Below are 26765 nucleotides of genomic sequence, written 5' to 3' on the forward strand. Positions count from 1 at the left end.
GAACCCTGACAGCTCCTATGGGTGGGGTACTTGGAGCTTGGTTCGGGTTCCTATCAGTAGGCTTCACTGGGCTTGGGTTTTAGTGGATAGGGCTCCCTGGGCTAGGGGTAGGTTGCAAATGGTACGATTTTTCAGGATAGGGTTAGGGTTCCAGTGGTTAGTGCTCCCCTGGGTAGGGTTATGATTTCAAATGGCAGGACTTGTCAGAATAGAAAGTTATAAGGGGTTAGAGGTCTGTGCACAAGAGTCTTGTTCCAGAGAACAGTGCTCCCCAAACTAGGGTTCCAAACAGTAGGACGTGTTGGGATAGGGATTGGGTTCCCGAGGTGGTGCTCTCAGGGCTAGGGTTAGCAGTGGTGCAAGTAGAATCCATTTCTTACCAGTATGGGAGAGGGGGCACCAGCTAAGGGGGGACACATGACCTTCCCACATGACCCTCCATGTCACTGCTCCCCACCCCACCCCCAGCCTGGGTCCCCTATGCTCTCCCCGTCCCCTCCCTCTGATCCATCCCACATTACCTGGACGGGGGGACAGGCTCTGTCCTCCTCCTGCTGCACCAGAGACTTTGGAACCGTAGTGGGGAAAGGAGCAGAACCCTTAGCCCCCCCCCTGTCCTTTCATGGAGCTGCTTCTCCTCTGGCTCCATCTGTACAGTGGCAGCCTGACCGGAGGTCAGGGCTGGGGGCAGTACAGCCACCAGAGTTGCTGTCGGCATTCTGCTCCTTTCCCCATTGCCCCTTCTAGCAGGGAAAGGAGTAGAACTCCAAGCCCCACATCCCAGCCCTGTCCTCTGGCGAGGCTGCTCCTGTATAGATGGAGCCAGAGGAGACACAGCTCCATAGAAGGGCAGGGGCGGGGCTGGGGGCAGTACAGTCACGCCAGAGCAGCTCAGCTCCTCCTGTTCTTTCCAGGTCGCTGCACCCGCTATAAATATCTTGCTGGTACGGCATACTGGACCAGACCGCCCTACTTTCACTGCTGAGGGTTAGGGTTCCAAATGGTAGGTCTTTCTGGATAGCGATAAGGTTCTAAATTGTAGGTCTTCCCGAACTCGGGTATTAGTTGCAGAGGAAGGGGCTTTCAGGGCTAGAGCTAGGGTTCTGCATGGTACGATTTCTTGGGATAGGGTTTCAAAAGGTAGGGCTCTGATTGCTCGGGTAAGGATTCCAAATGATAGACCTTCTTGTGCTAGGGTTACAGTTCCAGAGGGGAGGGCTCGAAAGGGTAGGATTTCTCTGAATAGGGTTACGGTTCCAAAGGGGAGGGCTACCTGGCCACAGTCACAGGGCCAGTCAGGTTTGTATGATTTTTGGTGACGCCCAGAATGGGTCCAAGTCCCGCTCCCCCCGCCACTTGCCTTGTAAGCTATTTTATATATATATATTTATATATATATAAATGGTGGAACTACAGAAGGGTGTAGAGATTAAGGATAAGACTCGGCTACTGAAAAAATACAAGGGCCTGACTCCATCTGAAGCCCTAGAGACTGCTAAACAAAGGCTCACAGCACTGGCTACCAGGCTAAGGAGATACACTAGAGAAGCAGAGGCCAAAAAAGTAAATGCCCTGTTCTCCAAAGAACCATCCAAGGTGTACTCCCAACTGCAGTGCAACAACACAATAACAGCAGAGCCACCAGCAGCAGAAACTGAACAGTACTGGAAGAACATATGGGAGAAAGAGAAGACTCATAACACCAGTGCAAAGTGGCTGCAGGACCTGAGAACAGAGCACAGCAATCTCCCAGAACAGAAACCAGTCACCATCACAGTAGAAGACATCCAGCAGCGGGTCAAGAACATGAAGAGCTGGACAGCACCTGGACCAGACATGATCCACACCTACTGGCTAAAGAAACTAACAGCAGTGCATGAACGCCTAGCAGCACAGATGAACCAGCTGCTAGCAGCAGGCTCCCACCCAAACTGGCTAACACAAGGAAGGACAGTGCTGATCATGAAAGACCCCTGCAAGGGGACAGAACCGGCCAACTACCGGCCAATAACCTGCCTCCCCACAACATGGAAAGTCCTATCAGGCATCATAGCTGCCAAGCTACAGGACCACATGGGCCAGTACATGAGCACAGCTCAGAAGGGCATTGGGAACAACACCAGAGGCTCAAAACACCAGTTGCTCATAGATAGAGCAGTCGCCCAAGACTCAAGGTCTAGACAGACCAATCTGAGCACAGCCTGGATTGACTACAGGAAAGCCTACGACTCAATGCCGCACACGTGGATCTGTGAATGTCTGGCGCTATACAAAGTCAACAGGACACTAAGGACCTTCCTCAAGAACTCAACGGGACTATGGAAGACAACACTAGAAGTCAACTCAAGGCAGCTTGCACAAGTGGCCATCAAGTGCGGCATATACCAAGGTGATGCACTGTCCCCGCTGCTGTTCTGCATAGGCTTAAACCCCCTCAGCCAGATAATCACAAGGACTGGATACGGGTACAGGTTCAGGAGTGGAACTACCATCAGCCACCTCCTCTACATGGATGACATCAAGCTGTATGCTAAGAATGAACGAGACATCGACTCGCTAATCCACCTGACGCGGATCTACAGTGAGGATATCGGGATGTCATTCGGACTGGAGAAGTGTGGCCGGATGGTAGTGAAGAGAGGGAAGGTAGTCAAGACTGATGGGGTGGAACTACCAGCGGGCCACATAGCAGACATACAGACCAGCTACAAGTACCTTGGCGTCCCACAGTCACATGGAAACCATGATGAGGAGGCAAGGAAGACAGCAACATCCAAGTATCACCAAAGGATAAGACAGGTCCTGAAGAGCCAGCTCAGTGGGAAGAACAAGATCCACGCCATCAACAGATACGCCCTGCCGGTCATCAGATACCCTGCCGGTATAGTGAGCTGGCCAAAGGAGGACATGGAGGCTGCCGATGTGAAGACCCGGAAGCTCCTCACAATGCACGGAGGTTTCCACCCCAAGTCCAACACCCAGAGACTGTATACCAGCCGGAAAGAAGGCGGGCAGGGCTTGGTGAGCGTCAAAGCCACTGTCCTGGACGAAACCCGGAACATCCAGGAGTACATCAGTAAGATGGCCCCCAAAGATGAGCTGCTGAGAGAATGCCTGAGGCAGCAGCAGACATGGGAGGAAGACCAAGCAGAAGAAGTGCCATGGCAAGACAAGACCCTGCATGGGATGTACCATCGACAGATAGCTGAGGTGGCTGACATTGGGAAATCCTACCAGTGGCTGGAAAGGGCTGGACTAAAAGACAGCACTGAGGCACTGATCATAGCAGCACAGGAACAGGCACTGAGCACCAGATCCATTGAAGCAGGGGTCTACCACACTAGAGAGGACCCAAGGTGCAGACTGTGCAGAGAGGCCTCAGAGACAGTCCAACACATAGTGGCAGGATGTAAGATGCAGGCAGGAACAGCATACACTGAACGGCACAACCAAGTGGCTGGCATTGTGTACAGGAACATCTGCACAGCGTATGGGCTAGACCCTCCCAACACCAGATGGGAGATTCCACAGAAGGTTGTGGAGAATAGCAGGGCTAAGATTCTGTGGGACTTCCAGATCCAGACGGACAGGCAGGTACTGGCCAATCAACCAGACATCGTGGTAATAGACAAGGAGCAGAAGACAGCGGTGGTGATAGATATAGCAGTGCCAAGTGACAGCAACATCAGGAAGAAGGAATATGAGAAGCTGGAGAAGTACCAGGGCCTGAAAGAGGAACTAGAGAGGATGTGGAAAGTGAAGGCCAAAGTGGTCCCAGTGGTGGTAGGAGCCCTCGGGGCTGTGACTCCTAAGCTGGGTGAGTGGCTCCAACAGATCCCAGGAACAACATCAGAGCTCTCTGTCCAGAAGACTGCAGTGCTAGGAACAGCTAAGATACTGCGCAGAACCCTCAAACTCCCAGGCCACTGGTAGAGGACCCGAGGTTGAGGAAGACACATACCACCCATAGGGGTGAGAGGGGAATTTTTTATATATATATATATATAACAATCATGTAAAAATGTGAGGGCTCTGGAGTGGGGCTGGGGTTGAGGGGTTTGGGGTGTGGGAAGGGCTCGAGCAGAGGTTGGGGTGCAGGCTGGGGGTGTGGGCTCTGGGGTGAGGTAGGGCTGGAGATGAGGAGTTTGGGGTGCAGACAGGCTGCCCCTGGCTGGGGCCAGAGAGGAGGGCTCCCCCACCCCGCCCCCAGCAGGCAGCAGTGAGCTCCGGGGGAGGGGTCCCTTCTCTCCCCCCAGGCAGCACGTTCACCTTGCACCACTGTTATTGCACGTACTCCTAGGGCCCCTCTCACATCCAGGAAGCCCCCTCGCCTCCCTTCTGGTGGGTGAGGGGCTGCCATCACGTGTGCACCTCCTCCCCTGCTGTTGCCCCTCATTGTAGCCTCACTGGGGGATGGAGCTGCCCCTTGCCCAGTGTGGAGCAGGAGTGGTGACTGTGGGCAAGGGGGCCCCCAGTGCTGGTGGAGGGTCTCGCCGGAAGAGGGAAGGGCCCGTCCGTTCAAGGCGGAAGGGCAGGGTCAGGGTCAGGCTGGATCAGCTTGCCCTGGCACTAGTGGATGGGAGGCACTAGGAGCTTGCGGCGGCAGTGGATGCTGGGAGCTGGCAGGGCAGAGCACAGCACGGAGCTGCAGGGGGCAGCTGTCCAGGGCGCAGGCAGGGATGCACGGGGGAGGCACATGGGGGCGGCAGGCAGGGCTGGGAAGAGACCTGACACTGAACATTGGTGGAGCCGGGCCCCCAGGCCCTGAATATTGCTGGAGCACAGGCACCACGGGTCCATATAATTCACTGCCCCTGGTAAGACAGGGTCCCAAATTTTAGGGCTTCTCAGGATAGGGTCAGGGTTCCTGAGGGGAGGGCTCCCCAGGCTAGTGCTAGATGTCCAAAGGGTAAGGTTTCTCTAGACAGAGATAGGGTTGCATAGGTAGGGCTCCTCGGGCTAAGATTTCAAAAGGGAGGGCTCCCCATGCCGTAGATTAATGTAAAAAATCATTGCTGTTCAGTGTACTCCTATGTCTGCAACACTCTGTAGTGAGGAGTGGGCGGAGCCAACTCCATCCTCCTTCCGCTCTACAAGAGAGCCAGGAACAAGAGAGCCCTGGAGCTCAGCTGCTGCTGAGTCATGGGAGGGAGCAGACACGACTTCTAGGGAGCTGTTGCAAGATCCCGGCCCAGCCCTCAAGTGGACCGATGCCTTGCAGTTAGGGGAGGCAGACAAGGACCCCGAGGAGCTGCCAGAGGCCAAGTACTCCGAGGAGACAAGGATCTTTGGACCATGGGGCCTTACACCCGACTGTGGTAGGAAGTAGCCCGGAGGACCAGACTCTAATCTCATTCTGCTGCCACAGTGAGAGTCAGCATGTTGTGGGTGGACCCTTGCTGACCCAGCAGCACACCCATCCACCACTGTTAGCCCCCTGGGCTGGGAGCCAGTGGAGTAGGGTGGGCCCAGGACCCTTTACCCCCTGCTGCCAACCCCACCCCTGGGCCTGTGTGTTGCTTGTGGTCTGTCCCAGACAGGAAACTGCGGGCCCCAGACTGTTTGCTTGCAGGCTGGTTTAGCCAGGAGGCCTTGGCAGAAGTCTGCTCACTGCTCTGTGCCACCCTGCCCAGAGCCCTTTGAGCAGGAGCAGACAACTATTTTTTGTCAAGGTCCCAATTTCTTGGTCAAGGAATAGTCAGGGTCCACTCCAGACCCACCCACCCAGTTCTCTTCCTTAACCCCCAATTATCCCTACAAGCTCCCCAATTGCCTATCAGCTCCCCGCCCGCCCTGCCCAGAGAGTCAGGTGACCTTATTTCCCTCGACTGAAAACAGGAGGCATGGAGCTGGCTGGAGTCATCTGCTTGCCCTCCCCGCCTCACAATGTTCCTCTGTGCCCCCAGTTGAGCCAAGTAGCAGAGATGGGGTGGGAGGTCAGGGGTGAACGTGTGAGTACCTTTGAGCTTGTAGCTAGGAAGTGAAGCTGTTGGACCATGATCCAGCCAGCAGTGTGATGCCTGTTCTGGGGCTGGGATAGCAGAGGGGCAGGAAGGAGGCTCTGGGTAGCAGGAGGGACCAAGGGGACTCCAGATAGCAGCCCTGGGGAGATGGTGAGAGGCCGGGATGTGGCAGAAGCAGGTGGCTGGAGGTGGACTGTGGAGGGAAAGAGGCCGGTTGGGGCTGTGTATGGGGGCTGGAGAGGACATGAGGCCAGAGTGGGGTGCTGCAGGGACCACAGGTGCTGACTTTACAAGGTGCCAGGGGGTATTAGACCCCTGGCTCTGCCCCAGGCCCTGCCCGCACTCCACCGCTTCCCCCAAGGCCCCACCCTGCCTCTTCCTGCCCCCATCCTTGCTCCACCCCCACGCTGTCTCTTCCCATCCAGTCGGCCCCTCCCCCTAGCTTGCTGCATTCTTGCTCCTCCCCGTCTCCCCCAGAGCCTCCTGTATGCCATGAAACAGCTGAGACGCTAGGAAGGAGTGGGAGGTGTTGATCCGTGGGGCCCGCCGGTGGGCAGGAGGCGCTGGGGGAGGTGCTGATAGAGGGGCTGCCATGGAGTCGGCGCCTATGGCAGGGATGGCTCAGGGGTGTGAGAACAGGGTGGGTGCGCAGGCTCCAGGCACTGCTCATGGTTGGGGGGCATGAGGCTGGGGTGGGACAGGTTGACTCCGGGGACCACTCAGAGCACAAGCATGGATCCGCATGCTCCAGCCCCAGCTCAGCTTCAGCCCGCATGTATAGGCGGCATGTAGCTGTGGCTAGTGGGTGGGGAGCACAGATGAAAGGTTCTGGAGGGTCATGTGACCCCCACCGCAGTGTGACTATATTTCCAAAAGGAAAAAGGGAACACTGCGCATGGGGCTGGTCCGTGCCCTGTTCCCTCTCCCTCTCCTCCTCTCCTGAGAAATGTCCCCCACTCCCCACACACGCTAGTCTGGATAGTCTGCAAAGTAGACAGTAGTGCTGGGACTCCAGCTGCAGGAAAGAGAAAACAGCCCCATATGGGGGTGGCGGGGAGAGAGAGAGAGGAGGAGCTCAGCCAGCTGTCATGCTCCCTCCCCATGCTGCAGTGACACACTGAGAGCACAGCTGCCAGAGGTGTCTGGAGAAGTGTATGTGTTGGAGGGGGCATATGACCATGCGTGCCCTGCTCACATGTCACCTTTGCCCCCAGTGTCCCCTGAAAAGTATCTGGCTGTCCAGATTTGGACTGTGGTCTGCTTACTGACTACCCCTGCCTTAGAGTCTGTGTTTCCTGGCTGCCTTAACCAGGAGGCTTAGGTAAAAGCATGTTTCCTGCTCTGCCCACCCAGCTGTGTTCCCTCTAATTTTTCCTACACATGTGCAGAATGAATTTTGTTATGTGCACCAATATGCAGGTGATGTGAAATTCATGTGGTGGGGGTGGGGCTGAGGGGTTCGGAGTGTGGGAGGGGGCTCAGGGCTGGGACAGAGGGTTGGGGTGCAGAGGTGTGAAGGCTCCAGCTGGGGGTGTAAGCTCTGGGATGGGGCTAGGGATGAGGGGCTCAGGGCTGGGATAGAGGATTGGGATGAGGGCTTTTGGCTGGGGCTGGAGCTGTGGCAGAGGGTTGTGGTGCAGGGGCTGAAGGCTCCAGCTGGGGTTGTGGGCTCTGGGATGGGGCCAGGGATGAGGGGTTTGGGGTGCAGGAGGGTGCTCCAGGGCTGCGGCAGGAGGAGGGGCTGGGGATAAGTGCCCCTTCCCCAGTCACAGCAGGTCTGGGGCTGAGTAGGGGCCAGGGGAAGGGCATCCCAGCTGCTGCGGGTCCAGGCCAGGGCTGGTTCCCTGAGTACCTGCACGGTGCTAAATAGGCTGCTGTGTGGCCAAGCAGTTTACAGGGAATTTAGCCACCCAGCTGGCCAAAGCTCCTTCGTAAACCGTTACTTCCTGTCTGCCCTGCCAGAAGGTGCTGGACTAAGGACGGTTTGTGGCTCTGCCCTGCTCACAGGGCCAGAGCTCCTCCTCCCCCTAGACTGTTCCTTGCTGTCGGCCCCAGCCAGGCAACTGCAGGCTAAAGACTGGCTGTGGCTCTGCCCTGCTCAAGGTCTGGAATTTCTCCTATAAACTTGCTGTCTGCCTGTAGTGAGGCGGAGTGGCCTCCCTCTCCTCTCAAGAGCAAGGGATAACTCCACACTCCCTCTGAATGTATTGATCTATCCATTTAGGGGGTTACATAATACAGCATTCTAGTGCACAGTAGATTTTCACCTCTTGGGATTTGGGCACTAATCCAGCATAAGCGGGGGAATGGTCCTGCTATTGTGGGGAACTTTCCTGGCTTGTGCGCTACCCTGGTGAAGTGGGCCAGTGAAAGAATCTGAGTCCTCGCTCCCACTTCCTTTACCCAGAGGCATCCCTGCCCTTGAGGACTTCCCTTCCACTCTCCTGTCTGGCAGAGTCCTCGTAACCCCAACAAGGCTGGGCCCAGGATTCCTGGGGGGCTCAACTCCCAACCCTGCTGTGGTCACCCAGGACAGGGGCTAGGGTGTCCCCACTCCTGGGCACCCTCTCTGCATTGGGCCCCTCCCTGACCCACTGATTATTCCATACAATTTAAAGCAAATACAAGTTGTTTACTTAACAATTAATTTAAAGGAAAAAATAAGGAAAAATAGGAAAGGTTAAAGGAAAACACATCACCCCGCTCTGTGGCAGGGAACATTACAAACAGTGTCTCTGGACATCAAGGCACTTTCCCTTCTGTTCCTTGTAGGTCCCAGATCTCCTTCTCAGGCCCTGGCTGTGCTGCAGGTATGCCATGGGTTGGACACTTGCAATGGTGGTGGCTGCCACACACCTCCAGGCTTTGGACCCTTCTTCACAGCATCTGCTCCCCGTTGGGTTAACATCCCCCTCCCAGCCTGGCCTGCTGCACTGGGCCTTTTGCCCAAGGTCCCCTCCTTGGCTGTCCCCAGTTGCTCACCACACCTGGCTCTATGGCTGCAGCTCTGCTCCCAGCACAGGATCTACTCTCCCTGGGCTGTATCTCTGGCTCTGTGACTGCAGCTCTGCTCCCAGCACAGGATCTGCTTTCCCCGGGCTGTGTCTCTGGCTCTGTGGCTGCAGCTCTGCTCCCTGCACAGGGTCTGCTCTCCCTGGGCTGTATCTCTGGCTCTGTGGCTGCAGCTCTGCTCGCAGCACAGGATCTGCTTTCCCTGGGCTGCGTCTCTCTCTGGCTCTGTGGCTGCTGTTCTGGCCCCTGCGTATCTGGCACGGCTCTGCTCTCCAGCTCAGCTTGGGCACTCTACTTTCTCCTTAGCTCAGCTCCACTCTGTCTGACCCAGGCAATTCCAACTCAAAGGAGGATGGGACCCATCCTGGCCTCCTGTCTCCCTGATTAGCCTGCCCGCCCTGTCAATCAGGCTGACCTGGAGCATTGGCCTCTCTCCATTGTTCTTGGAGACTGTCAGTCTGAGGGTCCTGATTTCCCATCAAACCCTCCCCTTTTAGTACTGGGAGCCAGCCAACCAAAACACCCCACTGAATTTTAGTAAGGGAGCAACAGTCCCCTTACACCAGGATTAAGAAAATGAATTTAATAGTATTCATTTTAGTCCATTAGAAAACATGATCTCCCACTCTGTTCCCATGAATTCATTATAATTATAAGTCTGGAGCGGGAATGGCTCTAAAGAACACTTATTGCAACTGTAAACTCTGAGATTAAATTAACAGGCGATGCTACTTTTTCTGTTAACCAGGTGAAACAGCTGAAAAAAACTCCTGAGGGAATCTTCAGGACTGCACAGTGAAGCACTATGTGCTGCCCTCATCACAGGCAGATGTAGATCCACACCCTTCTTCCTAGCTCGATTGTATGGGAAATAATTTTTGTTCTAAAAACTGCTCATCAAGGGACAAAGAGGAGCAAAGGGCACAGCCACTGATTTAGCCTTCATGGAGGCCACAGGCAACAGTCAGAAGGCAGCACCAAACAGCTGCAGAAATGGAACAGCAGCAGCCACAGCATCTCAGTTACATGATGCTATCAAAAAAGGTTCAGTAAAGACAGTCCGGCAGCTGTTGAAGGAAGGTGTAGATGTCAATTCCAAGGTAGAAGGTGGTTGGACACCTCTGCACAGCGCTGTACAGGCTGAGCAGGAGGAGATTGTTAACCTTCTGCTGGAGCAGGGTGCTGATCCACATGCCAGAAAGGACAATGGTGCCACTCCCTTTATTATAGCAGGCATAGTGGGGAATGTGAACCTTTTGGAGCTCTTCCTTTCTAAGGGGTCAGAAATAAACGAGAAGGATAACAACGGCTTCACCGCCTTTATGGAGGCTGCTTGGTATGGGAAGGAGAAGGCCTTGAAATTCTTGTATGAGAATTTCTCAGATGAGAAAGAGAGGGATGTGAATTTGGGCCGGATGGTCAGTGCACAACAAAGACAAGTGTACAAAGGCGGAGGAACAGCCCTGATGGATGCTGCCAGGAATGGCCACCTCTCAGCTGTGAAAATCCTCGTGAAAGAGATGAGAGCCAGCGTGCATGCCTGTGATAACTTTGGCAGGAACGCTTTGATCCATGCATTACGGCTGCCTCTGAAGAGGAACACCATACTTAGACAAAACAAGAATATAGAACCGATAGTCTCCTTTCTGCTGGACTGTGGCGCTGATGTTACTGGAAGAGATGAAAATGGGAAGACTTCGCTCATCCTGGCAGCAGAGAGGCAAAGTCAGGATTTGGTGGAATTGTTACTGAAGACAGGCAAAGTTGACATTAACGCCATGGGCAATGATGGCAAAACAGCGCTGAAGATAGCTGTGGAGTACAACCATGAGGAAATAGCCAAGCTGTTATGTGAGAATGGAGTCAGGGCTGATTGTAGTGACATTTTTGCAGCCAAACAGAACTACAACAATGAAATGGTGGCACTGCTGGTCAAATATGGTGCTACGACTACTAATAATCAGCCTCCTAATGAGTGGGCACCCATCAGCAAACGCTGGGGAGAGCAACTATGGTGTCTTCACAGTATAAATTCCCGTCAGATCGGAAAACTCAACATCATATTTGATGAGAATTACCGCATTGAGAGCACCTCTGAAGGAGGCATCTACCTGGGATTCCATGAGGGGAGAGAGGTGGCTGTGAAGAGATTCCTTCTTGGCAGTGATAAGGCTAAACGAGAATCCATGTGTCTCAGTCACTGCCATAGCAACAGGCATATGGTAAAACTTTTTGGGACTGAGACTGATGGCAACTGCCAGCTCTTCTGCCTCTCTCTCTGTGAGAGCAACCTTGAGGATCATCTGAGCAAATCTGCACAGGCAGTCAGTAATCATGACATCCTCAAGACACTCTTGGAAGCAGTGAGAGATATGCACTCTTTGGAATTAGGCCACGGGGACCTGCACCCACATAACATTTTGATAGGTTTGTGTGTTTTACATTCAGTTCCATTTAATCCTGCTGCCTGGCTGGGTGAGAAATTCTAGAAAGCAGGGTATTATAGACGATTCAAATCCAGTGACTTGCATGGTGTGTGTGTGTGTGTTTTCACAACAAGGATGTTATGCATGTGTACAAGGATGCTGTAATATGTATATTTGTGCGAGACAAGAATATTGTGTGTGTCAGAGACAGACAGACAGACAGAAGGGGAAAGGAAACCTGATCTCAGCAGCAACAAAGCCTGCAGTTCAGCAGCTTTACCATCATATGGACGGATCAGGGCATCCCTCTGAGTAACCCTGCTCCAGGGAACAAAGGATTAATTCAGCCACACAATAGAAAGATGCAACACCACACAGGAGCCATTCATTTACTATTAACAAATCATGTTGCTTTGATAGATGCGGATGATAAAGTTCTCCTTGCAGATTTTGATAAGAGTAGCAGTTTTGCTGAAGGCCAAAGGGAACTTATAATCAAAGAAGACTTGGAGGTACTTTTCCTTAATACCAATATTGTGTTTACAGTTTTTCAACTTTCTACCCTTTTCTGTTTTTTTTTCCTAGTCTTTCTTTTTTTAAATTTCCTGGTGGGAGGGATCTTAGCCCTCTCTGCTCATACAAGAATAACATGTGGTTATGCCTTTTGAGCCAAGTGATTAGCTAACATTTGGAATTTTGCGGGTTGATTCTGTTAGGAAAGGAAATAAATTATGGAAGCAGGTATTTCTTTGATGCAATCCTGCTACTTTACAAAGAATGCACATAAAGCCCAGTTTCCCTGAACATAAAAGAAATCAAACCGCAGGTGACAGTTTCTTTGCTCACAGTCCCACGCCTTTTGCCCAGGCAGCACTCTACCCAAAAGTGCTGTCTCTTAGCTTTTGTCAGCATCAAGCTGTAAGCGCATCTTTGCCTGTGCCTTGGCTGCCTTTTCTGTCTGTCTCTGTGCGTTTCTGCCCCCCGCCACAAGTCCATCTCCAACAAGCAATATACCTTAAAACCTCTCTTCCCACATAGCTCAGTTTCTGACCTGATCTGCATGGCTGGTGTTTTGAGTGCTGGCCTCTGTTGTTTCAGCGATCTATTCCATAAAGGACCTTGATTATTTCTTACATTTATACTGAAGGAAGGGCAGTGGTTAACCCAACCTCCAACATAACAACACAGTGATTGGTCTCTGCAGAATCAAACACAGAAATAGACAATGCAGAAGGTCAGAGTATTGTTGATAGGAAATCAATTTGGCATCAGCCAATCAGATGGCTTGATTTTTTTGGACATTCCAATGCTGCTAAAAAAAAATACAAATTGCAGATGCATGTGATAGAAATAGTCGATTGTTCTCTCACTTCTGATAAGGGACCTACTTGATACTGTAATTTCAACATGCTAATATAATGATGTGTAAGAAATAGCCAAGAAATCAAAGGGCTGCAGCCCTGTTGTGGCACTGCAATCTATTCTTCAGACAAAGCCAACTCTCCCTGGCTAGATCTACATCTTGTGATATATATCTTTTTAATTCTTTTCTACCTATACTGTTTTCATTGCTATACCAGTCCACTGGAGCCGTGCAGGCAAGGAGCTTTGGAGGAAGGGGGCTGCGAAGTGTCAGATCTATTGTTAGGAAGTTGCTTTGCCCAGTGGGGGTAGGAGATGAAACGGAACTCCATCGGTGGAACAATATATGTGAAAATCTTGCAAACCAAAGTTCCGTCCCTTTGCTTTACACACAGATGGAGAAAATCTGGCCCATAGTCTTTTCTATGTATCTTGTTTTCAGTTTATTTTAAACTTGATATAAAAATACAATGGCCATGACACCTACAGCACACTGCAGCATACGGGCAATTTGACCAAGAGCTGGTCAGCTTCTTGCAGTAGATCATAAGAAGTTGACATAGCTCCTAGGAAAATTGAATTTTTAATAGAAAAGGGTATTTTCTCCCCCAGAAGCAAGGCCTTTGGGCATTACAAGAGGTGAACATTGAAGACTTTTTCCTCTGAGCTATTGCAAGTTGCTATTTACAATGTGCACTAATCTGACAAGAGGATCTCTGCTATTCTGGTTGAAATGGCCAGCATGTTCTAAACTGCAAAGAGGCTGACTGCCGTAATATATTTATTAGTGTTCATTTAAAATGAAACAGACAAAAATTGGCTGCAAAGCTATAGCTAAGTTACTTTTTAGTTTCTTTTATTGTAGATCAGTGTTTCTCCACCTTTTCAGGTTGGCAACCCCCTACTGAAACTTAAAAAAATGTTGCAACCTCGTTACATTTACTATAAGAGTAAGGATAAAAAAGTATCAGTGATAATACTAAGCTTATATAATTTATTTGTGTGTGTGTTTTGAAAGGTTGACAGAGAATACTTGATTTTGAAGGGTAAAGTGTATTGGGAGTGGTGGAGCGAGATTTTCTTTGCTTTAGATTATAATTTCAGTGCCTCATGATACCCCTGGTTACCTTTCATGATTCCCTGGGGTTGCAACCCACCCACTGAGAAAAGATAAATAAAATTGTTGAAGGACAAGTCATTTCCTTATATTACACGCACAGTAAAGGGAGGGTAACAGATACCTAAAATAGGCCTTAGGCCCCAATCCAATTGACTTCAGTGGCATCACTCACTGTGTGTGAAGTTAAGCAGATGTGTTAACCTTTGCAAGATTTAGGCCTATGGGAATACAGCAGAGGCAAAGCAGTTCATCCACTGGTTAAATTGTTCATCCAACTCCCAAAAAGAAAAAAAAAATTAATTTAAAAAAATGGTGATGGTTGCTAAGTATCAACAATTTATTTAACTACCACGCCATTTACAAAACCCAGATCTTTAACAGCAAGGAAATGAATAGTTAAAACATCATAACATCTTATACTCATGTAAAAATAAACATAAGCACATTATTCTTTCTTAGCCTAAAGAAATGTATACACCTCTACCCCGATATAACGCTGTCCTCAGGAGCCCAAAAACCTTACCACGTTATAGGTGAAACTGCATTATATCAAACTTGCTTTGATCTGCCAGAGTGCACAGCCCCACCCCTGGAGCATTGTTTTACTGCGTAGTATCCGGATTCGTGTTGTATCGGATCACATTATATCAGAGCAGAGGTGTATTTCATTACAACACAACAACCTTAACCTTGATCCATGGATTCCATTATTTTACATGCAGCATTTTTTTAAAAAGCCCAACAACCTTGATTTCAGTATCAAAACAGCTTCTTTTAAGGGATCCTGTTATGTGGGAGATATTATCAATTCGTATATCTATTTTTGGTAAAGATGCTATACCTGCTGTTTCTTGAGAATAGCAGAACAAAGAGAATTTGGCCCATAGGATGAATATATAACTGAATCTACACAGATTATGGACTCAGTCCTGCTCCTTCTGAACTCAAGGGGAGCAGGATCAAACCCTGTATGCTCTCTCTGCTGGAAGTTTTGTCTCTGCAAGTGAAATATTCTGATGCTTGTTCTCCTGCTCAGGCACTCGGAAGGTTGGTCCTATATGTTGTAACACGGGGTGAGGTCCCTTTTGATGGACCTGATGGAGAGGATGTAGCTGCAAGATGTCCAACAGATTTGCAGGGTCACTTGGAGATTGAAGATCTCATAAGAAGTTTGGTCTCCCCCCATAGGGGAAACTCAGTTCAGTTAGAAGACTTGCTCCACCACCCCTTTTTCTGGACCCATGAGAGGTAAGTGTCATTAACAATAGTTCTAAGATCTCAAACAATAAATACAATAGCTGCAATGCTCCTGCCAAAACCTCCCCATTCTGGGATAATAAATGTGCTCACCTTCAACTCTATAGCAGGTATACATTCTTGAAGGCCATCCCTTCCTCTCTTTCAATTCCACAGCAGGTTTGAGTTTCTTATGGATGTTGGGAATAATCCAGACATCGAAAAATATAATCCTGAGAGTCAGATTGTGAAAGCTTTGAATTGCAATAAAGCAACAACTGAGAAGCACTTCTACCAGTGGACTAAGAAGGTAAGCTTTAATCAGCTAATTATATATTAAGAATAATCCTCGAAATAGGCTTCCCACTGTGTCCTGTTTTCTCTGTATCTTTGTTGTATAGTGCAAATGTTCCAGGGCTAGGACCGTTGTCAATTAGTGTCTTATACAGCACCCAGCATGCTGTTGGCATTTAAATCATAAAATAAATAACAATAGGCAGCTTGTACTAGGAAGGGTGTCCCTGAAGACTTATAGGCCCTAAGTTTTTTTCTGTATGTGGGCCACAGATGTCTCAGCCTAGATTCCTTACTGTGGGTCAAGATTAATTTCCTTTTCTCTCTTCTTGGTAGCGTCATCATAGTCCTTTCTGCTTGATGGTTGGTAGGACTACTGGCTGTATTCAACCTTTTCTCAGTCTGCTCATGTTCTGTGTCCACCATGTCTTCAAAGACAGATACCTGTTGCAGGTGGCAAGGCTGAAGGAATCTATAAATGCTTTTTATTACTTACCTTGTCCATTGCAAGGTGAAATGGAGGCCCTCTTGCCAAAGCCTATTTGATTTAGTGATCAAAAGCAGCTAATGGCCAACCAAGGGATTTGGCAGAATGAAATTGACACATAATCAAGGCATCATTCAATATACATATTTTTCCAGTGCACTGATAGTAAATAACATTATCATCAGTGGATTCCTGTACAAAATGGAATCTGAATTGGTTTGCCAAATTGCTAATATACATAGTTTCTTCTGAAGAAAATGCATTGTGTTTTTTCCTATATTGTCATTTCATATTTTAAATATCTGAAAACTTCATCAGTTTTGTACCTTTTTAAGTATGTTTTTTGCCGTTTTTTTTCGTTCTGAATCCCCTCCCCCACATACTATCATGCAGGTTGCGCACTTAAGCACTCAGAAATCAGGAAATGACAAAATTAAGGTTACACATTTAATGCTAATTATTATTTATTTTTGTATTAAAGTAGTACCTAACAGCCCGTACCAAGATCAAGGCCCCATTATGTTAGGTGCTGCATGAACATATAGTAAGAGAGAATTCCTGCCCTCAGGAACTCACAATCTAAATAGATGAGAGACAGAAGGTGGAAGAAAAAGTATAATTTTCATTTTACAAATGAAGAATGGAGGCACAGATTGATTCAGAGGGAGTCTGTCACATAGGGAGTCTGCTGGAAACTTGAATCCGGAGCCAGACCACCTGAGTCCCAGTCCAGTGCTTTAACCATAAAACCATCATTCCGCTAACTCTGCTCCCTTGTACATACCTGAAGATATGTAGTGAATGGGCTCCACAGGGCCTGAGCCAATGCCCATTGAAATCAATGGGAGCCTTTCCATAGGTGTCAGGGATCAAGCCCTCACTGCACACCTTAAAGATGCGCCTTTCAGGGTTCTAGGGGGGAAAGCCTGTGTTGTGTTGTATTATATGACAAATAGTATATAATGTAATTAGCGTCTCTGAGCCAAATTCTAAACTCTGTTACATGAATTTGGTCCTGAATATTATGCATTATGTATAAGGGGACTTAAGGTTGCATATACAGTCTTAACTGTGGCACTTCCTGACTTTTGATGGGATTCCTATGGCTTGAAAGGGAAAAAAAAAAATCCATAACTTAGAACGGTTTGGACCCACCAGAATTCTCTGTATCAGGTGTGCAGTGACTGTGCACCTTAGTCAGTAATGCAAAAGGTTCTGTGGAGCCCTACCTGTTGGAACAAATACTTTTGGTGTGCAGTAAATGTACACTCACTGAGGCCTTTGTGTAAATTCGCTTCTCGGGCCTCTGGCTCTGATCGGGTGTAGTGTCTGCTCTGTGTGGGTAGACCCCTATGATATTTCAGTGAGTCTCTGTACAGATATAATGGTCTGCCTGCATGAAGGAGCTTGCAGGATTGGGGTCTCAATGCGTAACATAGCTGTGCATGCTCACAGTGCATCTAGGCTAGTCATGCACACGTGCAGTGTCGCATGCTCGCATTTAGAACTTTGCTAAGAATGGCTAAAAAATCCCTGTACTTGTACAAAGCACTGTGCATGTGCAAACCGTGATTTCAAGACCCTGCAAATTGCAGAAACAAAGCCACAAGTCACCAGAGGTATTTCTCTTTACATTGGTTTATTTTCTCCCAGCTAAATTTCAGCTTTCTTTGATCTAGTCCTTTTGGCTCTCAGGGGTTGCAAGGCTGGGTGGTGGTTTTGCTTATAATAGGGAAGGTTCTTAATTTTTTTTTCTTTACATTTTCTTAACAGCTGGATTGTTTTAGCTCATACTCTGTGAAAAAAACAAAGCGAGCCCAATTTATCCCCAGACAGACACTGAACCTGGAAAATTTCAGCCTGAGACGTGAAAAGTTTTGGAGAGCTCTGAGTGACTGACAGTAGGGGGTTATGATGGAAACAGTTATACAGCCTTAACTATCACTGCAGCTATAAAATTCTGTTGAAAATATAAGAAATAATGGGGTAGTGACTATGTTTCCAGTGTGGGAGATCACAGTAGCCAGGGGACAAGAAGGAGAGGGAAGGAGGAGAATATTTTCTATGGTATGGGAACCTCATGGAGTGACCCATCTCTTATGGGTCATTTTTCAGATTGATCAAGATGTTCTGGAAAACATGGAACAGAGACGCCGCCCCTATAAAGATACTGTCACTGACCTGTTGAGGTTAATCAGAAATGTGGGGGCGCACTATGGTGTAAAACCGCGATGGTAAGTGGTCATATCGGGATTGATGTCCCAGATGAAGATAGTTCTTGGGGACTGCGAGGGGAGATGGGTGGGAGGGGGTCCTTTTTTCACTTCCAGCATTATAAAAAAACAAAAAACAACTTTAAGGGCATTTTGCAACCAGATTTTGAAAACTAGTGGCCAAAATCCCGCCCCCCCTACCAGTGAAGTGATTTTTTTTTTTAATCCCCGGCCAGGAGAACAAGGGTGAGAAAGGAAGAAGCCACAGATGCAAAGCAGGGAGAGCATGGACCTTAGTTTGTTTCCAGGAAATTCTCTCAAAGACTGATGAAAAGTGGGAAAACCTACTTCTTTGATACTTCACAGTGAATTGGGATGCCCCACGTAAAATCATCTGTTTTCTATTCTAGGTTCAAGGAAATAATCCAGAACCCATCACAGTATTTTGTTGACCGGTTTCCAGATCTGACATTTTATGTCTATGAGCATTTGTGCCGTGTGGACAGAGGTTGGTGGGATTTAATTACCTATTTGGTGAATGCCTCCAGTTCTCTAGCATCTCCAAAAAGGGGATCAGAGTGAGAACAGGAGATGGATTCAGAGGCTCATGTGGTTTGTTTAGAGTCTGAAGGGACAGGAATTCACTGTGGAGGTTGCTCTGCTATTTTTATTTAGAGGCAGACAGATGGGCACTAGGAACACATCTAGTGAACAGAACCTTTTATTCTCTGCACTTGCTAGCATCTGAGCAGAAAGTTTCTCTGTGCATGTTGCTTGAAACTCAGAACTTTTTTCAACCATTGCAGCATCCACTAATAACATTGGAGCACTAGGCTTCCCGCTGTCTCTGTGAAGGGGAAAAACACTTTACATCACAGACTGCAATGACTTCTGGGCAGTTAACAAGCAAGAAGGATAGTGGGGGACGGATACAGCTCCCTTAGGCCTTGTATACACTGGGGATTTCAGCCAGCACAGTAGCTGCACTAGTGTAGACAGGCAACGCGGCTTTAAACTGCAGTTAGGTTAGCAATGATGCAGCCTGCCCCTGCTTCAAGCAGTCTCAAGCTCCCTCAGTGCAAATTGCAGCTGGTAGAGCTTTTGCCTGCCCACACTGGGAGTTTGTACTGGTGCAACTACCTTGGTGGCGGACGACTGGTAGCTGTAACTGGGGCATATCCCCAGGGTAGACAAGGCCTTACAGAGAGACCAGATTCTCTTGCAATATTGCTTCAAAGGCACAGAGGGGGCCTGCTTACTTTGTGTAAGTTGTTGGAACAACTCCCTCTGAGAACTGGGACAAGAGCAGTACACCCAGGGAATCAATATGCCCAAGCAGCAAACCTATTAATTATTATTTATTGGTGTTACGGAAGTGCCTAGTAGCCCCAGTGATGGACCATAGCCCTAGGAGCTGGACAAACACAGAACAAAAAGACAGCCCCAGCCCCAAAGAGCTTAGAATCTCAAGATGAGACAACAGGTGGAGATGGACCAACTGGGAAGTACAAGGAAACAATAAGACAATATTGTCTCTAGAGACTAGACAGCCTCAGGCTGGGGGAAGGGGTCTAACACACAAGTGGAGCGATCAGCGGGATGGCAGCAAACATCATGTTCGTTCCACAACTATTTTGGGCCGGGGTGAGGGGTGGCTTTACTTAGGAGGGGATCAGCCAAATGGAAAGGGAGGTGAAGGGGACAGGGCAGGGGAGAAGATAAGAGGAGCAGGTGTGGACTGAAGGTGAGGTGAAGATACTGTGAGGAGGGGGAGGGAGGGTTGGAGCAAACAGCCAGTCAGGGCAGGGAAAGTCAGAACCGGCTACAGTTTTGACTGCGATGTCTAGAGGTCCCTGCTCTGGCTGCTCTTGCCCTGCTGGCTGGAGTTTCCGGCTGGCTGCTCTCTGCTATTGTCCCCCAAGTGGAGGGGTGGGCAGGCACTGCCTGTCCTAGTGCCTAGACCTACCTCCCTTGACCTTTCTTTCTTTCTTTCGCTTCCACTTATTTCTTTATGGGGGAAGGGGCTAGTGATTAAAGAACATTATTGAAGGCAGAAGATGCCATCATTGTCCATAGCCAAGGACTATGAGAACAGGTGTTGTGCAACCCATAGGTCTGCCAAAGCACCTAATGCTTGACCTGCCACAACTCCTGATATTCTAGTCCAGACCTCCCACCACGGCCTTGCTAGTGCACCTCAGTCCTGACCTGCAGCACTGCTGTGCCTTCAGAGCCAGCCTCTGGGTGCACTCAAATCGTGCAAACGGGGATGGATTAGGATGGCTTTTTAGAAGCATCTTGAAGCTGTTGCCTGAAGGAAAAAGAGCAAGAACGTCAGGCAATGCCAATCCACGATGGGCGGGGGACAGGAGGGCACCGACCCTGTACTATACAAATGCACTGGAATTGCAACAAAGCTGAGAAGCCAACAATCCCATCCACCCCTACTGAGTTTTGGTTTGTATGATGCAAATGTTGTCATGGATACAGTCATTTCCTCAAAAGCAGAACAAGTTTCAGCATGTCCCACCACTCCCTCCTGGCCCTAGTCCTTGGTCCATGAGCATGTGTCGGTACATATTATTCATCAACCCATCCTGACTCCATCTAGACTTAGTCCTACTTTCTACTTTGGAGTTAAAGTTGAGAATGGTCCAAGGGCTCTTAACCAGAAGCAGTGAAATGAAAAGCCTGACTATCAGGGAAGCTATCCCAATGGTGAGGTCTCTTGGACTGGGCATAATCTCCCAAACTCTCTCTCTCTTGGACTGTTTGGAATTGAACTGGACAAAGCACTGGAGAGTACAGTCTTTCGGAGTCCCTCTATGCTCCCATCACTGCAGGATCAGAGTGCCTTCCAAAGATTTAGTCTCACAATGCCCGAGGAAGGGAAGTGTTGTTATCTCCACTTTATAGATGGCAAAATGAGGCCCTGAGAGAGTAGTTAGTTCACTGGGAGTCTGTGGCAGAGCCAGGAACAGAAGCAGGACCCCTTATTCTGTAGTCATCTTCAGCTGGGGTTACTTTCCCCACTCTTCATTGTGCCCGGGGTAAGTTGGGGGGACAGGGAGCTGGCATGCCCACACAATTTGTACTCAGCCTAGGAAGTGAGTGATTTCCACCTCATGCTGGGCACTCGCACCGGGTCTGGATGGAAGGAGATGAGGTTTCCCAGTCATTACCTACCCAATCTGTTGGGTCACGCAAATGCCAGATGGAGGCTTTTTCCAGATGAGGCTTCCAGACGATGCTGAGAGAAAATCCGAGAGAACTTTCCATCATGAATTGAAAATCACACTGCAGGCCCCCTCCACACAAGCAACCAGCAACATTCTAACATCTAAGCACCCTTTTTCCTGGGCAGATAGGAAGGTGAACTCAAGAGAAAGAGCATTCCTAAGTTCTCTTTGGGATAAAGAGATCAGCAGGGGGACGTGATGCTCTCAAGGTGGCCTGGCAACATCTACACAGGTGCAGGGCTGGCTTAACTTTTTGTGGGCCCAGCGCCAAAGATATTTGTGGGCCCCCATTGGGGAAATAGGGCATGTGATGGGGGGTGGTCCGCAGAGCGAGAGATCGGTTGGGGGCAATGAAGTGCAGCGGGAATGGCTCCACTCAGCCTAGCACAAGGGCACTGTTTACAAACCCACAACTGGTAGACACACACTGGCCCACCCAGTCCTGCGCTGCCAGTGTGCCCCTTCCACACTGCCCCCCTGCCCAGTGCCCTGCCCTTATGCCCAGCACCCTCTCACACAGAGACTTCCCCCACAGATCCCTATGCCCAATGCCCCTGGACACGCTATGCCCAGCACCCCCTGCCCAGAGACCTCTCCAACTGACCTCCCACCGCAACTGCACAGCATCCTGCACACCATACCCCCTGCCCAGCTCCCCCACCCACAGATCCCCTACTGTCCAGCACCCCCTTCGCAGTCCCACCATCACAGCTGTACAGTAACCCCTATTCCTGAGGGAATTCTGCACCAAATTCTGTGCATAATATTTTAAAATTCTGCAATTTTTTTTTTACAATAAATAAATGTGGAAGCTCCACTATGGCAATGAGGAACACAGGCCACTGGCTGCATGGAGGTGGGAGCATAACCTGCAGTCTCCCCTGCCCCCCTGGGACAGGGACTTGGCTGTGAGGCTGAACCTGACCCTGACACAGCACAAGGGCCAGTCTGCCACAGAAACACCCTGGGGCCCCGTCCCTTTTGCGCCAGGGCCAGGCACACCGGATATGGGCAGGGAGGCTCAGCCTGGCAGCAGGATCCAAGTGCAGAGGGGGTATCCAGATGGGGATAAGAGGGTTCTGTGGGGGGCAGTCTGAGTGCAGGCAGCTCAGTGGGGGATCTGGATGCACAGAGAGGTTCCAGGTGCAGGGGCAATGGGAGTCTGCAGGGGGGACCAAGTGAAAGTGGTTGGAGCTCAGTGGGGGAGGGGGGAGGTCTGGGTGCAGGGAAGGTGGGGTTTATTTGGATGGGGGTCCAGGTGTAGGTGGTTGAGGCTCAGTGGGGAGGGTGCCGGGGGGGGGCTTATTGGGGTGGTACAGATGAAAGGGAGGTGGGGCTTGTCAGGGTGAGGGTTTGATGGGCCTGTTTAACAGAGGAGCCCCAGCTGCTGCGAAGGTGATCTGCATGCTGGGCCTCTGCTTTCCCTGTTCGCTTCTCTTCCCCATCCCATGCCCCTTCTCCACCACTCCATCTCCTCCCCATCCCACCCCCTTCCTTCCCCACTGCCTCTTTCCCCATGCCCCTGCTTCCCCTTCCCGCCACCCAGTGAGTGCGGGGCACACCCGACTCCTGCTGCAGCCCCCAGCCAGGACGTAGCTCAGGGGAAGGGGTGGAGTGGGGGTGGGCCTGGGGCGGAGCAGGGGTGGGAAGAGGTGGGGTGAGGGTGGGGCAGGGACGGAGCAGCTTTCCTAGCTGGCTCGGCTGGCCGGGACCCCTTCTGACTCTGGGCCAAGCACCATGTCACCATGGTAAACCCAGTACTGCACAGGTGGACAGGAATAGCTAGAGACAGGAGAGTCTGTTTTCCCAGGCTCCTTCCTCATCACTAGGCACTTGGTTCCCAGGTCAGAGAGCCTCAGGGGCAAAGTTACTTACACTTTTGCTCTGTAGAAGAATCCACTTCCTCCCGAGGCTGCGGTAGCAGCAGCTGGATCCCCTTGAGCAGCGTGAATCTAATGATTGGATAGTCCTCTGTTGAAAGAGGAGGCAAAACAATACAGCACAGTAACTTCTCCAGCAATGGGATCCTTCTCTAATACATCTAATAGATTCCCCCTTCCTCTGCTCTACCAACCAGCTGCTCCCACACAGATTTTCAGGCCTCTTCAGCTCCTTTCGTCTGGATTGACAGACAGGATTGAGGGGTACTGGAGAATGAAACTGGATTCTCCTCCCCATCCCATATTAAATGACTGGGATGTGACATAGACACGTATCCTTGGGCAAAAGGGGGAACGAAGCAGCTCAGGGTAGCCCAACAAGCATCTCATTTGATGTTGCAGGCTGTTCTCCTTGAACATCAGGCACAATCAATGAAACAAGATGAGAGGACGAATGAATAACGGAGGGAACCACCTCTTGACCTAGGTTTTGCTGCAGCAGTGGTGAACAACAAGGGTAGGAGCTACTGACTATCCCATGCATGATATAGGTCTTGAAGGATAGGAGGTGGGGCCTTGTGTTTAGTCGGATGTTGTTCAAGGTGGTTTGTTTGGTTGTGTGAATGGAGGGGTAAAGAGGAAGTCACATGGAGCCACAAAGACACACAGCTTTACACACAGCCACATGGTTTAACACATTGCCACACATGCCCAGCCACATCCATAGTCCAGTATATACATGCAGCCAGCTGGGCATGTGTGGCAATGTGTTAAATCATGTGGTTGTGTGTAAAGTTGTGTGTCTTTGTGGCTCCATGTGGCTTCCTCTTTACCTCTCCATTCACACAACCAAACAAACCGACTTGTAGGATGAAGCACTATCTTCAGCTTCATGTGGCAGATGTAATTTGAATTTCTTCCTCCCTGAATTAGAAATCTGAAGTTCTGAATTATATTTTTTTTTCAAGCTTTCCTAAAGAAGGTCCTTCATCACATCTTCAAAGGCTACAATCCCAGCTGAGACATTGCTTTGAGCACCCGAAGCTGCTCAATCCTCTGCTGATGACAAAATAAGGCACAAGCAGAGCAACAGGGACAGTATGTGGCCAGATGGAAGAAAAATTCAAGTCTCTTCCTTGGGAATTTCCCCGAAAGAGAGGCACCCAAGAGGAGTGGGGTTGGGAAGAGAGATGAATTTAAAATATGTCTATGCTGTGAGACATTACTCTGCTCAGCTGCTTCTTTGCAGTGACTGTAATCCCAGAAATAAACTAAAGTAAATAAAGGTGCTTTTGTGTGATCAGTATATATTTAGGATATTTTTCCTAGTAATTGTAGAGTACTTTTTTAACAAGCTATTTAACCCATCCTGTCAGTAACCTCACTAGGCAAAGCTCTTACTTTAGGGTGTGATCATGATCAGGAAAGTATCTTGACAAAAGTCAGCAGAAACAGTTCAGTTTGCAAATTGAAATAAGATTTTTCTGACTGCCCTAAAATACAGTTTTATCCTGGGTTTGGAAATCCAACTGGGTATTTCCCCGTCCTCATACAACGACACCAACAATACAGATTCTGCCATCTGAGATTGGGTGGCAAGTGTGTGGATGACATGAAGCAGAAGAGAATCTGCTTTGCTCTCCCACCACTATCTCAGCTTTGCAGTGCGGACACTGGTAACAACTGCAGATGGTTCTTCTCATTTAATGGGCAACTCTAGAAACTGACACAAAGACAGTGAGTAGCTATAACATTGAGGTCAGAGTGATTTATGGGTTGTCCTCTGCCAGCTCTAGTGAGGATGTTAGTCTGTTTGTCATAAACAGATAGCTAAGGGTTAATGTCTCTTTCACCTGGAAAGGGTTAACAAACAACACCTGACCAGAGGACCAACCAGGAAACAAGATACTTTCAAATCTCAAGGGGGGGAAGCCTTTGTTCGTGGTTTTTGGATTTTTGGGTTGTTCTCTCTAGGCTCTGAGAGAGACCACACATACCTACAGGCTCTCTAATCTTCTGTTCCAATTGTGTAAGTACAAAGGTAGAAACACAGTTTAGTCTTTTTAATTGTTTTTCTGTAATTGCAACTGTGTATTTGGCTGGTGGAGTTTTAATGTGTATTTGCTGGAAGTATCTTAAATTGTATTTCTGCTGGAGAAAGCTTTCTTTCTATTGTCTATAAGCTAAAAGACCCTGTAATATTTCATCTTGATTATAGAGACAATTTTTATGTTTTTCCTTCTTTTATTAAAGTTTTCCTCTTTTTTAGAATCTAATTGATCTTTTGGTTATCTTGGGTAAGACTCCAGGGAAGGGAGTCTGCACTCACCAGGGAATTGGTGGGAGGAAGAAGACGGGGGGAGGGAAAACCTGCTCTCTGCGTTTATCTCTTTGTGTTAGATTCACGGAGCTTGAATCTGTCTATCTCTCCTAGTGTACCCAGGGCGGGGAGAATCTGGGAGGAAGAAAGGAGGGGGAAGGGAAATGGTTTATTCCCCTTTGTTGTGAGACTCAAGGAATCTGAGTCTTGGGGTCCCCAGGGAAGGTTTTTGGGGGAGACCAGAGCTTATCAGGCGCTCTACCCTAAGTCCTGATTGGTGGCAGCACTACAGGATCTAAGCTGGTAATAAAGCTTAGAGGATTCATGCTGGTACCCATATTTTGGACGCTAAGGTTCAGATTTGGGAATTATGCCATGACACTGTTAAAGGCCCTAGCTACAGAGTTTGGATTCTGCTGGGGCCCCAGTCCTGCAAGGAGCTTTGTGCAGGCATAGGGGTCTGCCCAATTGGCACTCCTTGCCGGATTATGGCCAGGACGGGACGGAACAAAGTGCCATTTCAATCTATTCCATTTGCTGTCCAGTCCAGAGCAACACTTGGATACTGGGATAATGATTGGTCACATCTCAAAGCATCATGGTTTTTAACACAAACTCTGGTGCCTGGGAGTGGACAGCATGGAACAGAAATAGTTAGTAATAATTTGCATGTACTGCATATAGCTCTCTCCATAAAGCTTTTTATGAAGATTTATTAACCCTCCCAAACAGCCCTGTCAGATAGATACCTTAAGTCTTTTTATGTGCAATTGAAATTTTGACTGATGTTTGGCTGAGAATAATCATGTGATGAATCAAACTTTGTCTGCCTCCTCCGGAGGTCAATAATCCTGACTTTGGGACCAGAGCCGTGACATATTGAGGAGCTGGTCTCAGAAGCCCCTTGTTAAACATTCCACAAACAAATAAGGAAGGGAGGTTGACATGGTTACACATAGTAACTTCCACTTTGAGTGAAAATAAGATTTATTGTTCCTTGGGATAAATATTGAGCTCTGTTTGGCCTGGGTCAGTACATCTTGATATGCATCTCAACAGACATCAATGGTCTTGATTCAACACTCAGATCAACAGAGCCACAAAGAACTGCTGTAACAAAGAGAATCAAGACTCCAGATCTTCATTTTATATGCAGGGAAATTGAGGCACAGCAGTTCCATGACTTGACCAATGTCATTCAATGATGGGGTAG

At 49.1% G+C, this 26765-nt stretch overlaps 2 protein-coding genes across 6 annotated transcripts in view; one reads left to right on the plus strand and one right to left on the minus strand.

Moving 5' to 3' along the window:
* Positions 1-5092: 5092 nt before the first annotated feature.
* On the plus strand, positions 5093-25505 carry LOC116818489 (2-5A-dependent ribonuclease-like). 5 transcript variants are annotated; one of them, XM_075067880.1, is made up of 9 exons: positions 5103-5318; positions 8736-8773; positions 9724-11402; positions 11822-11913; positions 14920-15131; positions 15297-15429; positions 18016-18134; positions 18524-18621; positions 24201-25505. In XM_075067880.1, the coding sequence occupies exons 3-9, from the start codon at positions 9920-9922 to the stop codon at positions 24251-24253; spliced, it is 2190 nt and encodes a 729-aa protein (XP_074923981.1). In that variant the 5' UTR covers positions 5103-5318; positions 8736-8773; positions 9724-9919; the 3' UTR covers positions 24254-25505. The 5 variants fall into 5 exon arrangements, with proteins under 5 accessions (XP_032625311.1, XP_074923981.1, XP_074923983.1 ...); XM_075067882.1 differs by having other exon boundaries at positions 15300-15429; XM_032769420.2 differs by lacking the exon at positions 8736-8773 and having other exon boundaries at positions 5093-5318.
* RGSL1 (regulator of G protein signaling like 1) overlaps positions 19411-26765 on the minus strand; it is a 41252-nt gene continuing 33897 nt past the window's right edge. Inside the window, 3 exon segments of the mRNA XM_032769419.2 lie at positions 19411-20424; positions 21300-21363; positions 23228-23323. Of these exon segments, the coding sequence (XP_032625310.2) occupies positions 20388-20424; positions 21300-21363; positions 23228-23323 (197 nt within the window). The 3' untranslated portion in view covers positions 19411-20387.

This window comes from Chelonoidis abingdonii, chromosome 7 (assembly GCF_003597395.2).
Source record: "Chelonoidis abingdonii isolate Lonesome George chromosome 7, CheloAbing_2.0, whole genome shotgun sequence".
Lineage (NCBI taxonomy): Eukaryota > Metazoa > Chordata > Testudines > Testudinidae > Chelonoidis > Chelonoidis abingdonii.

What these genes read in the sequence shown, in the direction of transcription:
- LOC116818489 (XM_032769420.2), top strand. Translation starts at nt 9,920, where the DNA reads ATGGAGGCCACAGGCAACAGTCAGAAGGCAGCACCAAACAGCTGCAGA. An exon ending in TAATCAAAGAAGACTTGGAG is followed by an intron (nt 11,914 to 14,919) that starts GTACTTTTCCTT and finishes TCTCCTGCTCAG; the next exon opens with GCACTCGGAAGGTTGGTCCT. An exon ending in TCTACCAGTGGACTAAGAAG is followed by an intron (nt 15,430 to 18,015) that starts GTAAGCTTTAAT and finishes GTCATTTTTCAG; the next exon opens with ATTGATCAAGATGTTCTGGA.